Source organism: Otolemur garnettii, unplaced genomic scaffold (assembly GCF_000181295.1).
Source record: "Otolemur garnettii isolate 467f Iridium unplaced genomic scaffold, OtoGar3 scaffold00137, whole genome shotgun sequence".
NCBI lineage: Eukaryota > Metazoa > Chordata > Mammalia > Primates > Galagidae > Otolemur > Otolemur garnettii.
The window spans coordinates 764,661-778,606 of record NW_003852532.1 but is presented as its reverse complement, the minus strand read 5'-3'; the positions used below and the strand labels follow the sequence as shown (position 1 = coordinate 778,606).

The 13,946-nt window shown below is 37.0% G+C and overlaps 1 protein-coding gene and 1 non-coding gene across 3 annotated transcripts in view; both read right to left on the bottom strand.

The window, feature by feature from the left end:
* PDLIM5 (PDZ and LIM domain 5) overlaps window positions 1–13,946 on the bottom strand; it is a 136,569-nt gene that overhangs the window by 21,944 nt on the left and 100,679 nt on the right. Inside the window, exon 7 of one of the 2 annotated variants that reach the window (XM_003798491.3) lies at window positions 215–389. In XM_003798491.3, the coding sequence (XP_003798539.2) occupies window positions 215–389 (175 nt within the window). The remainder of the gene's footprint in view (window positions 1–214; window positions 390–13,946) is intronic. The other variant, XM_023518394.1, reaches the window with a different exon arrangement.
* Window positions 13,322–13,431, bottom strand: LOC111728015. The gene has a single exon (XR_002775434.1). It is a non-coding gene; the product is annotated as a U6 spliceosomal RNA (small nuclear RNA).

The window sequence follows — 13,946 nt, the reverse complement described above, 5'->3', positions numbered from 1 at the left end:
GCATTTTTAGTTTCATTTTCACAATGCCCAAAATTACTTTCCACTAAAATAGATTCTAATACAATATACATTCATATTAATTTACTCAATAATAAATATTATAAAGGATGATGGTCAGAATATTTCCACTAGTAAAATTTCAAATATTTCAAAATATAAAAAAAAAAATCAGCATTGGTATTTTCATAAACATTTCAAAAATCAAAGAACCCACCTGATGACCTGATTACAATGGGCGCACATGGGAGTCCGCTTCCCCGCTGGGATGTGCTCAGCTCTCTGCACTAACGTGTCCTGGTCACTGGGCTGGGTCTGTCCCGGAGCTGAGTTGGTTGGTGCCACTGCTCCTGAGGAAACAGCACTATTTGAAATTCTTCCAGTGGATGGTGCTAAGGAGTTAAAACACAGAAGAATCAGAACAGGCATTAACCACACATAAACTTTTCCTAATAATCAAATAATACTAGCTTTTAGAATGATCGATTCACTTGCTTTTTAACTCACATTTATGGTGAGGTTATGAACTAAACACTGGGCTGCAGACCACACAAGCTGCATAGGAAAGAAAATCAAGGATTCCAACATGTGAAGGAGTTAAGACAGGTGTATGCACAGGTATTGCACACATCTGCTTCGAAGAGGAGATACGATTAAGTGAATGGCAAAAGTGAGACATTTATATGTATCAGGACATCTCTTCTAATTATTAATTAAATTTAATTCCAAATATATCACATACACTTTAAAATCTATCTCAGTGTACTGCAGATAACAATACCAAAAATGAGCTCACTGTATCCTCTCTCCTTCTGTATTCTGTAAGCAGTCTGTACAATCCTCTGCCAAGACATATGAGGTAGCTACCTGAGAAGCATCCTTGCTCCTTCCTCTCGCTCATCTTCAAAGTAACAGGTTTTGCTGATCTGATATCACAACAGTGCTTGATCTTGACTTCTCTTCTCCATTCTAATAATACTGCCCTGGTTTAGATCCTTAATGGCTTCCCCTGGATCAGCCACAAAAACGTCTGGTCCTCCTAAAATTCATCCTCCCAACTGCCACCTAAGACTGAAATCTGGCCCCCCAAAACTGTGTCAAGCATTTCAGGATTCTCCCTGTTCTGACCATGGAATGTGGCCCATGTTTCCACATGCTCCTACAGGCCCCCAGGGGTGCAGGCCTGCCACTCAGAGGGGCCTTTCACTTGGCGCTACAGCAACACCACACTGCCTCGCTTTTTCTTGAGAATGGGTCTGTCTATGCTCAGGCTGTTTTCACTGTCAGTAATGCCATTTTTTTAGTCTTCTTCCTATTTACCTAGTAACCACTACTGAGTTTAGCCCAGAAATCAACTACTCCAAAAATCCTCCCTGAAATACCTCTGCCCACTATCCCCTCCATATCATCTTGATTAAATGTTTCTCGTCTATGTTCCCATAATTTTTTGTGAATGCCTTTATCATCACTTCTACTACATTATTTCTATACCTTTTATTCCCCCAATCAGAAAATAATCTCCCTGAGAGCAGAAACAATTTCTTATTCTCCATCCCAGCAACTAATAAAGTCTCTGGAATGAATGAATGAATGACTTGGAATCAATATATAAATTAATGAATGTAAATAGTGTGAGGAATTGAAACCAGTAGAAAGTCTGCTCCTTACCTATAGACAGTTAAAATCTAATGAAGAGAAAAGATACACATGCAAATGGTGTAAAGGAACAACTTTTAAGAAAATCAAGAGAGTGTACTTACATACAGACAGATGTATGTACATATACATATACAGACACATGTACACATTGACAGTATCCATATTAAGGTGTGGTTAGAACTGGTAAGATTAATTATGATAATTGATGTGGTAACTCTCCCTCACTAGAATAAAGTTTGCAATAATGGACAATTACAGACCCAGAACCCCAGTGTTCACACTTAGCACATCTCCAGTGCCCCGCCTGGCATGTGCTCTGTGAAACAGCACTTCACAGACCAGGGAGCTCTACTATTGCCCATGTTTCAAATGACTCAACTGGACTGGGATCCTGTTTTCATTCTCAGTTATTGTTTTTTTTTTTTTTTTTTTCTGGAGACAGTCTCACTTTGTCACCTTGGGTAGAGTGCCATGGCATCATAGCTCACAGCAACCTCAGACTCCTGGGCTCAAGCGATTCTCTTGCTTCAGCCTCCTGAGTAGCTGGGACAATAGGTACCCATCACAATGCCAGGCTATTTTTAGAGGCAGGGTCTTGCTCTTGCTCAGGCTGGTCTCGAACCTGTGAACTCAGGTAATTCATCTGCCTTGGTCTCCCAAAGTGCTGGGATTACAGGCGTGAGCCACCATGCCAGCCCTCAGTTACTGTCTATAATTTCACAATGTGTAAAATGGATCTCGTCTTCTTGCAGACATTACCAGCTCTCCCTATGAACTCCTTATGTTTGAATTCTTCCACTTACGCAGGCACTGCAGTCTGCCTGTGAATGTTTCTGAGGTCGTCCCTCCTTTCTAACCCAACCCATCCTCTATTGTCCCTGCTCAGACCACGGAATCACTCTTCTGTCACTCCCTTCTTCAACTTATTCTGTAGATTATTTTTCCAAAAACATTACTCTGCTGACATGTTCTTGCTTATAAAGCTTCTCTAACTACTCACTAGAAACTATATATAGTACCTCAACAGACCACTCCAATTTTCACAACCTTGTCCTTTATACTTACGTATAGTATTTCACTGCCACCGTCATCATCATCATCATCATACTAACTTATACTTAATATAAAGCATTATTCTGAAACCCTTTCAATAGCTGTATGGTTTCGGTATGGTTAGTACTACTCTTTTACTCTAGAACTGGGGCAAAAAGAGATTAAAAACCCCACATAGGGTAATACAGCAAGTAAAAGGCAGTCCCAAACTTGGGCTGTCTGGATGTATGTTTTTAAACACTATGCTACAGTTTACACATTATCCCTTGAACCTGCCATACCAGACCCCTGCCTCTGCGCCATGAGACGATGGAATTCCCTTTCTCCACTGCTACTCATAGTTCTCTCATTCTGCAAGGCTTACCGACTTTCCATTTTCTTCTCCAAAGTCTACTCTGATGACCCCAGCTAGAAGTGTTCTCTTTTCCTATCAAATCTTTAACAACTACAACAACTGTAACATACCCACCTGTATTATTTATTTAGTATTTATCAATATCCTGTTGATAGGTTTTTCTTCCTAAGTCACTTATCTACCCTTAAAAAAATAAACCCAAACTGTATACTTTTTATCCACGATCAGAAAACTGCATCACAAATAGATGGTGAAAAATTAATATTTAATCAATTAAGCAAAAAAAGGAAGTTCCCATCTCTTTCTTTTTTCTTATCTTTTTTTTCCTTTTTAAGGAAGACTATAGAGATAGATGCCTTTTTTAAAAAAATTATTGTTTGGGTACAATAATTTTTAATTATTATTGAGGGTACAAATAATTAGGTTACACTGACTACAGTTGTTAGGTAAAGTTCCTCTTGTAGTTGTGTCCCATCCCTGAGCTATGCCATGTACCATGACCCCCCTCCACCCCCTACCGTCTCCCCTCTTCCTAATCCTCATTCCCCTATTCCTCCCCTTGTATTAGTTCATCTACTGCCTTCATATTGGAATTGAGTACATTGGATTCTTGCTTCTCCATTCTTAGGATGCTTTACTAAGAAGAATGCGTTTCACCTCCAGGTTAATACAAAAGATGTGAAGTCTCCATCTTTTTTAGTGTCTGAATAGTATTCCATGGTATACACATACCACAGCTTGTTAATCCATTCCTGGGTTGGTGGGCATTTAGGTTGTTTCCATGTTTTGGTGACTGTAAACTGAGCTGTGATAAACAGTCTAGTACAAATCTTATGATAAAAGGATTGTTTTTTCTTCTGAGTAGATGCCTAGTAATGGGATTGAAGGATCAAATGGGAAGTCTAATTTGAGTTCTCTGAGGATTCTCCATACTTCCTTCCAAAAAGATTGTATCAGTTTGCAGTCCCACCAGCAGTGTAAGACACAGATGCTTTTAAAAAGTAGATTAAGTTTCAATTTCAAATAATGGAAAAGTTTCCAATTGGAAAATCTGAAAATCAGACCTCAAAAAGAACCAAACCCTTTCATCTACCATATGCCTTTATTTTATCACATTATCTATGCATAAGCTCAAAAGTATCGCGTCACTAAGACTTTTTTAGCAATAAAAAGAGTATGGTTATTCTCCACCAGTCATTGTAAAATGGGACATAATCCATCTGGCCTATGCCTCAAGGAGAAGGTGTATGGGGAACTAACTTATTTACATGAGAAGCCATTCTTAAACATGAAACTTGCGACTCTATCTTAAACACATATAAAAAGGCTCTAAGCTCTACCACTGTTCCTTTATTGGGAAGAAAAGGCCTGGCTTTCTGTTATTGTCCCATGTTAACCACTTTGGATATGAAAGAAATTCTCACACCTTCATTTGTTGCTGTGTTGCTAGCACATTGGCTCTCATGCAAAGCTACACAAGCCCTGTTAATTACCGAGTCCTGAACATTTCCAAGGCACAGTTACTTTCCGTATGAGTAAAGTATGTTTCATTTCTTCAGAGTTTCTCACTACTCTACAACACGATTGAGCAACCTTTGAGCAAGCAATCGTCAACCTCCTGGGTTTTGCTGGCTTTGTTTATAAGGAGAGGAAGGTGTAAGAAAGGCGAGGTCTTGGGAGGGGAAGAATCATAAATGAGTCCCACTTCCCTCTAAATTTTGTGGAAAACTGCTCTACCATACAAAGACAAAACTAGTCTTCCCTGGGTAACACAGTGATCAAAATGCTTTAAATTTATTGAACCCATGGAAAACTCATTTATTTTTATGTAGAAAAAATATTCACCTTTTAGAGACAGCTTAAGGATGACAATCTACTTACTTGTAAGAAAAACTTTTTTCTTTTAATTTCTAGTGAGACAATTAAATGGAAACAGTGAATTAGCACCATTTCATAATCTAGGAATCCAAGTCACAGAAAGTGACTGATTGGAACTGAGTTAACAAACGAGTCACTGATCTGATACAATGAGAACATCAGGAGAAAGTTCTTGACTCACAACTTCCTTTTTAACTTTAATCTTGGGCAATTTTCATTAAATTTGGCTTCTTTTATGACTAACCTCTATCCCCAGGGACCTTTCTGAAAATCACTTTAATTTTTTTTTCCTTTTGTACCAAATACATTTCCGCACTACAAACCTCTTCTAGAAATTCAAACCTACTAGCTGTTCTCCAAATCAATAGTGCTGGTGAGAATCTCTTTCATTAACTTTACAATTGTTATTTATGCACCTTCTAAAGGTTTAGAATGACATACATTCATAGTTAATCTTTTCTTTTTTCTCAAACTATAGTTGTCAGACCTAAGATCACAAAGATTACTATTAAGTAAACATGAGTTACAGCTAATGAACAAGCTAATGCTTTTTCAGTATATAATATAAAAATGTGTTAAGTTAATCAAATAAAATATACCAAATCTATAATACATTGAATTGCTAGCTTTAAAATTTATTACATTGTTTTTCTGATATAAAAAATTATTATATTGAAATATCTGAGAATTCCAAGGATTAATACTTTTTTAAAAAGCAAACAAACCTGTTTTACTAAACATGAGATTTAATTTACTACAAAGAAATAAAAAAGCTATTTGTTTTGGACTACAGACTATTAATTGGAGACAAAGAATTTTTAAAAATTGAACCACATAATAGTAATTTGGTAGAACACTTCACTCCTGTGCTGGGGAAATCTTTCTGACATATTTGGAATGATAAAGGGAAAATTCTTTAATCTAGAAAGATCTTAATTGCTTTTTTCCCCCAAGCTGATGATTCACGTTCACATTATTTAGCAAATTAGTTAACACAAGTTTTAAGCGATCTTATCCTGAGGCTTAATTTTCTTTCTAATTATTAAAAGTCCCTGACCGGTTGGTTATGAAGTTTGTTTATGCAAATAACTTCTGCACTAATAGGCCACGTCAGTATATTACTGGGGGTCTGTATAAAATATTATATACCATAACATACAGTAATGAAATATTATATAAGGAATTAGAAATTATCTGATTATTTACTGTGTGTTTCAAAACATAGCCGAGCTCACTAAAAGGTGCTTGTTTATGTGCACACTGGTTTCCAGTGAAAAAATATTAATTAAGATCAATCCAATTCCTGGGAGTACATGTGTGAATTTTTTGAAAAGATATTTTCTAACTACATTAAGAGTTAGGTGGGTTATTTGATATTTTTGCTTTCTAGTCCTCTTCATAAATGGCTGTTAATTCTAAATCAATGCACTTAAGAGGGAGTGGTGAAGATTATACTGCACACAGGAAGTGTCTGGCCAGACGGTACCTGCATAGACATGAAATTTAATCAGCTGATTCTTCGGTTCATATAAAATTATTCAACTGCCAATAAAACATTCTTGTTACTGACATATGTACTTATGTTAAACTTTACTTTGAAATGTAACTACGTCAACTGGGGCTGGAGGATTGTATCTCAAAGAACAAACTTAAGTAACAAGAGCTGTTGCTAGTGTCTTCTAAGGTGGCTTAGAGGCAATGCTTTGAATTGGTTAAAGTATCATTCCGGAGGAGAGCACATTTAGTGAAGGATGAACAGCTTAAGACAACACAAAACCTCACAATCTGGTGATGTCTCACCACCTCCTTAGTACGGACATACTGGTCTAAACCACCACCATCTCTTGTTTGGATTACTGAGTGACCAGCAAGAGATCTCCTTGCTTTTACTCTTGAACCCAACACAAAAGCCAGTAAAAATGAAGTCAGATCATGTTACTCCTCTGCCCAAAACCCTCTGGTATCTCCCTTCTAACCCAGCACTAAAACGAAAGAACTCACAGAATCTGAGTCCTGCTACTTCTCTCCCCTGCTGCCCCTTGCCCATTTCGTCTTACAGACACTGCTCTCCTTCCAATGCCTCTAACACGGCCACCATGCTTCTGACTCTTCTCGTTCCTCTGTCTAGAAACCTTTTCCCCCGTTACTCACATGGCTTCTCCCTCACTTTCTCCGGTTCTCTGCTCAAAGGCCATATAATCCATGTGGCCCTTCCTGGCCATCCTATACAAAACAGTACCCTGTTCCCCACAAACTAACAATCCCTATACTCCCTGCTTCTCTTTCTCCTTAACACTCATCTTATAGTCTGGATATTGTTTATCTGTCTCCCCATACCTTGAGAGCAGAGACACTATCTACATTGCTATATTCCTAGCAACTAGCAGTCCCTGGCATATTGCTCAATAGAGAAAGAGTAACTCCAGCACCAAAGTTACTGTCTTTCTACTAAAAGGAATTAGACTCCATCAAGAAATTGCTGGTCCTAAGATTAGGGCAAAAGGAACAGGAGAGTTTGGAGTATCTTGTGAAATTAGCAAACAAGAAAGCTATCAAAGTCTACCAGAGCTGTATCATTTAAAAGGAAATGGGACAGTTTGAGCATTGGTAAGAATAGTAATTATAACAAACTGAAACATTTCATATATATTTCAATTCATAAGCTCATAATGATTCTAAAATTTAAAAACTCACATTGATTATCCTTAGAGGATGCTAAGGATTCAATTCATTATTTTAAAAACTGGTAAAATTTCATAAAGAGAAAGAATAAAGCTTTGATAATCATCACTTCATAACTGATCATGTATCATCTACATCCTACATATTCCCCTGCTACCTCTGAACTAATCTGAAGCTTACTCAAGGTTCAGTATTTAATCTGTATTTTAATATAAGCTCTAAAAGAGGACTCTTCCAAAAACCATAACCATAATACAATTATCACACTTACAAGAAAACAAAAATATTCATTAATATCATTAAATAACCAACTGCAATTTTTTCTAATTATCTGATTAACTATTACTATTTTTCTATTGCTGCTATAACAAATTATGAAAAACGTACTGGTTTAAAAGCAACATAAGTTTATTATCTTATGGTTATTCCACACAGATATTACTGGGTCAAAATCCAAGGTGTTGACAGGCCTGTTTTTCTTTCTGTAAGCTCTAGGGAAATTTGTTTCCTTGAATTTCCTGCTGCTACAGGCTATCCAAATTCTCTGGTTCAAAGCCCCATTGGCCATCTTGAGGGGATCAAGATTTTTCACATCGCATCACTCTGCTCCTCTCTTCTACCTCCCCTTCTACTTTTAAAGATGCTTAAGATTATACTGGGTCCCCCTAGGATAACTCCCTATATTAAGGTCAACTGATAAGCAATCTTAACTTTATCTGCCTCCTAATTCCCCTTGCCATAACATATTCCCAGGTTCTATGTACATGAACATTGTTAGGGGTGGGAAAGAGCATTATTCTGGCTACCACACACATGCCAAGACAACCCAGATCAGGATCCAAATAAGGTTCATGCATCACCCTTGGGTATATGTCTCTTCTACTCTTTAGCATTGATAAGCATCTCTACCACTTACATCACACATGTACAAGAAACCAAGTCCCTAGTTATTTTTATATACATGTTACATACATATTGGAACTTTTTTCTTTTTCTTTTTGAGACAGAGCCTTAAGCTGTCACCCTGGGTAGAGTGCTATGGCATTACAGCTCACAGCAACCTCCTCCTGGACTCAAGCGATTCTCCTGCCTCCACTTCCCAAGTAGCTGGGACTACAGGCGGTTCCACAAAGCCCAGCCTTTTTTTGGTTGCAGCCGTCATTGTTGTTTGGCAGGCCTGGGCTGGATTCAAACCTGCCAGCTCAGGTGTATGTGGCTGGCACCTTAGCCACTTGAGCCACAGGTGCTGAGCCTGAACTTTTTTTCTTAATAAAAAGTTAAAAGAATGAATAACTGACTTGTTTCATCTTTAGGACAAAATTTTAAAGTACTATTTCATTATTTAACAAATCAACAATATAAAGTTCACAAAGGGTATGTGACTTGCCCAAAGACATGTAGAACAATGAAATTAAGCAAATGCTTTTTGAACAACTACTATGTACAAACAACGTGCTGGGCTCTATCAGTAAAACAAGACAGACATGATTTCTGCCTCATGGAACTTGAAGGTTATAGAACAGTAAATAGTCTGGTATCTTATATTGGGATAAGTGCTCAAGAGATGTAAAAATGACAAGTTTATGTACAGATACTTATGCATTCACTAAGTGTATACTAAGCGTCTATAACGCAGCAAGCACTGTGCTTTGCCTGAGTAGACAGGAGAGGACAGGATTTGTATGTTCCTTTCCCTTAAAGAATGCAGAGCTTTTTGTTGTTTTTTGGAGTTGGAGGTGTTTATGGCTCATTCAGTACCAACAGTCTACTGAATGCATAAACTCAGGAGAAATATCTTGAGCTAGAAGAACTGATTCAAGAGGCACTAGGGGAGTGAAAGGGGATTGTTCAGATAGATTGTTGCATGAAAACTGAAGACCTCCTTAGACAGAAAGCAAATAATATCAATGCCTTGGGGACAGAAAGAGAAGTTGGTGAAATAGGGTATATGTCATGGAAGCCAAGAGAGGACAGCAGAAAATTTGGGACCCAATACCACGTCTATCTGACTCCAAAGCCTGACCCTACACGTTCATTCATCAAACATTTATTATGAATCTACTGCATGCTAAGCTCTTTGCCAGGCACCATCTTGCTCCACTATAATATGAAAGGACACTTCCTCAAATTGATCTCAACCTGAAGTACTAACTTCTGGTAGTGGGTGATAACTGAGATGATTAATTTTTGGTGCTTTGTTTCTTTACTGAGCCTGACAGGACAAATTTAGGAATAATGTATTTTTTATTTGACCTGGTGTCCTTAACAGCTTGTATGATCACTTTTAAGCCCTTTATGTATTCTGTAAGATTAAATACTACTTTCTTTCCTAAACCTGGCTGCCCATACTTTTTAGTTATTATATTTAGTGAGAAAAAAAAATGGATATAAGGCTAAATTCTTCATATTTTAAGAAATATTTAAGAGAATTCATACAAATTGCTTTCAAAGAAAAACAATAGTAGATTTAATATTTTTTGTTAAGGATAACACGCTTATTAAATACTGAATCTATTTTGTTGTACAAATTTCATATTGGTGTAAAACTACAACTTCTACATTAAGATTAAGAGAAAACAGCAAAGAAAGTTAGAAATGTGAATCCTGGGATAACCATAAAGTATATTTTGATTGCATATGAAAAATCCTGTGATCTTTCATTCTCATTAAGTCAGGAGAAAGGCTGATATTGAAAACATCAATGAAAACTGAGGTTTCCGCTCCGCCCAAAGACAAACTTCTGCAGCCCCAACAAGGCAGAAGTCACGTGGGGTTTTATGGTGTGGAAAACAACTGGCTCAACTACACGGAGTGTTCCTGTTAAAACACAGAGGTGAATGTTGTGCTTGTATAAATAACTGGGCCACATCAAAGTGACACTCTGGCACTCCTAGGGAGACAAAGTACTGTAATTCAACATCCCAGGAATATGTCCTCAAAGGTATGGTAGAAATTTTACACATACCAAATGGGGTAGCAGCGATGGCAGCACGCCTACATATTATTGTGCACGGCAGGCACGTTTTTCTCTGCCCCTTCCCCAACCATCTCAAACAGATGGTGATCAAGAGAAGCACAGAATATGTGCATTTTGTCTGTCAAGCTCCTTATGTTGAAAGCATAAACAACAGCCTACTCTCCATAATCCAGGCATGAAATCATATCCAGCAGAAATGGAAAAGTTAAGCCAAGATCTGGGATCAGAGGAAAATACATTCTGGAGAGGTCTGAGCAATTTTTTAAAAGTGAAATCAAAGATTTTTTTTCCCTCTCGATGATTAAAAGGAAAATTGGATAGATTAAACTATTATCATTTCTCTACACAAAGGAGAATGCTGGTATGTATGCTATAAAGAACTGAACAGGTGCACCCAAGGCTAAGTATCAAATCGTTCCAGAAATTCAGGAGTTAGTTTCTTCCATTAGCAACCAGCCTTTTAACTTTTAAGAACTCAGATTAAATGGATCTAGTGTGTCTTAATTAAAGTGAGTATAGGGACTTGGATTAGGTTTAGTTTTCTTTTTAATTTCTTACATCACACATCATCAAAATTCAGTACACAGAGACTTGCCTTTTTCTCCCTACTAACTGAACTTACATAGAAATATAAGTCCATTTGGTAAGAGACACAAAAGAAACCCAGTATTCACGTCACAGAAAAGGATATGAGATCTTAACATACTTGAGTTCACCATCATTCAATTAAAAAAATCAACAAATTATTTTATTTACCAAAATATACACAGGATTTTCTAAATAATCTAAATATTACCATTCCAATTTATAATTTTATGATGGGAAGACAAGTCTGCACTTGTGGGAGGCCAATGTGCTTCATGTTAAAATAAAAAAGAACACACAATAAGGGAAAAGAAACAAGAAAGAAAATGTTCAAAATATTCAAAAATATTTTTAAAACTAAGGTATATTTCATGATGTCACAAATATTAAAGAAGATCACTGATAAACTTACACAGGCTCTGTAAGCTGAGGATTTATTTAAAATATTAAATCTGTACAATTTTGCTCATATCTGGATGAGAAAATTACATGGACATACTTTGAAATTATTCTATTCTCAAACCTAGAGTTCTGACATGTCTTATCTCCAAACCCCACAAAACCCAAATGGGCTGGCTTTGACCATTTTCCCACCAATTTTCATCTATTTATATAATGAGAAAGCAGCCTAATAAGGGAAATAAAGGAGAAAGGTACCTAAGGCTTTATTGTCCAAATAAATAGAAAACTCATTATGTAAGTTAAATAAAACAGAAAAAACTGAAGCACAGAAAATAAAATTAAAATTCTCTGTGTCAAGCAATTTCCACAATGCTTTGGATGATAACAAAAGTAACTATAAAATTTAAAAACTGGCACATGAAAAACTTCTCATTTTAATCATCAGAGAAATGTGAATCAAAACCACCCTGAGGTATCACCTAACCCCAGTGAGATTAGTCCACAGCACAAAGTCCCAAAACTGCAGATGCAGGCATGGATGTGGAAAGAAAGGAACACTTTCACGCTGCTGGTGGGACTGCAAACTAATACAGCCTTTCTGGAAAGAGTTATGGAGAATCTTCAAAGAACTAAAAGCAGACCTCCCATTGGATCCTGCAATCCCATTAGTAGGCCTCTACCCAGAAGAACAAAAATCATTTTACCACAAAGTCATTTGCACCAGAATGTTTACTGTGGCTCAGTTCATAATCACCAAGTCATGGAAGCAACCCAAATGCCCATCAACCCATGAATGGATCAACAAACTGTGGTATACGTATACCATGGAATTCTATTCAGCCTTTTAAAAAGACAGAGACTTTACATCTTTTACATTTACCTGGACTGAGCTGAAACACATTCTTCTTAGTAAAGTATCGCAAGAAAGGAAAAATAAGTAAAATTTTAAAAATGTACTAAATACTAATGTAAAACCAATATATAAACAATTACATGCTCATATGAACAATGAAACACAAATACAGTCTAGTACAGGGGCGGGGGAGGCAGGAGGGGGAGGGTGACTGGCGGGAGGAGGGAAATCATGTGGCGGGACCTTACCTGTGGGGCACATTGTGAAGATGCATGAAATACGCCCTGGGTGATGGGTTCTTTTACAACTGGACTTTACCCTAGAAGTGAGAACTATGAAACCTAAAAATCTGCACCCTCATTATTAATTTGAAATAAAGTAAAAAATTTAAAAATTGGGATACTCCTTATATGTCTACTAATTCTCTAAGATTTCTCAAAGTCATTATGTCTGTGCAATAAATAAAATTTTATTATCATTACCCAAAGTTATGCTTGCATTTCATGTCTTTTAAAAGCAGGGATCACTGTGCAGTTATTTTATGATGGAGTAAACAGTACATCTAGCATAGTAACTGAAGGTTCAGATACACTAGGGCTCCCAGATCAGCTACTTTGCAGCTGTGACACTAGAAATGTCATTAATCTGGGTCTTGATTTCCTCACCTGTAAAACAGCAAAGCAATAACTACCTCAAAGTGTGAGAGAGGTACTCCAAGTAAAGTGTTTACTTATAGTTCCTTGAATGTGTAAGAAATACCTCACAAATGTCAATTATTATTATTACATGCTGATATATGATCTTACATGGTTAAAAAAATTAAGCATCCATTCATTCAACAACTACCCAGAGAACACATACAATGTTTTGTTTTGTTTTTTTAAATATGGAACGCTTCACGAATTTGTGTGTCATCCTTGAACAGGGGCCATGCTAATCTTCTCTGTATCATTCCAATTTTAGTATATGTGCTGCCAAAGCGAGCGGCACACACAATGTTTTATATCTAAGAATTCTTCTGCCATTAAAGATACTCCACAGATAAGATACAGGTCGTGAAAGACTTCATCTTCTTGAAGGTAATGCAGACAAGTAAACTGGTGTCTCAGGACTATGGCCATCAAAGGTGCTTATGGTCCCCAATAAAGTTTGCAACAACTGTGCAACGTTATCAAGCAAAATTTTTCTTATTCATATGGTTTCAGACCAGAGTTAATAAACTTTTTCTGTAAAAAGCCAAAGAGTAAACAGTATAGGCTTTGTGGGCCTTACGGACTCTTTTACAACCGTTCAACTCTACCATTATAACAAGAAAGCAGCCATAGACACTATGTAAGCAAATGAACACAGTGTCACAAAAATAGGTGGTGGAAAAGAATTAAAGCAGGGACTTGAATATATCTGTACACCAGTGTTCACAGCAGCATTACTCACAATAGCTAAAAGGCGGAAACAACCTAAATGTCCATCAGTGAATGAATGGATAAACAAAATGTGCTATCACA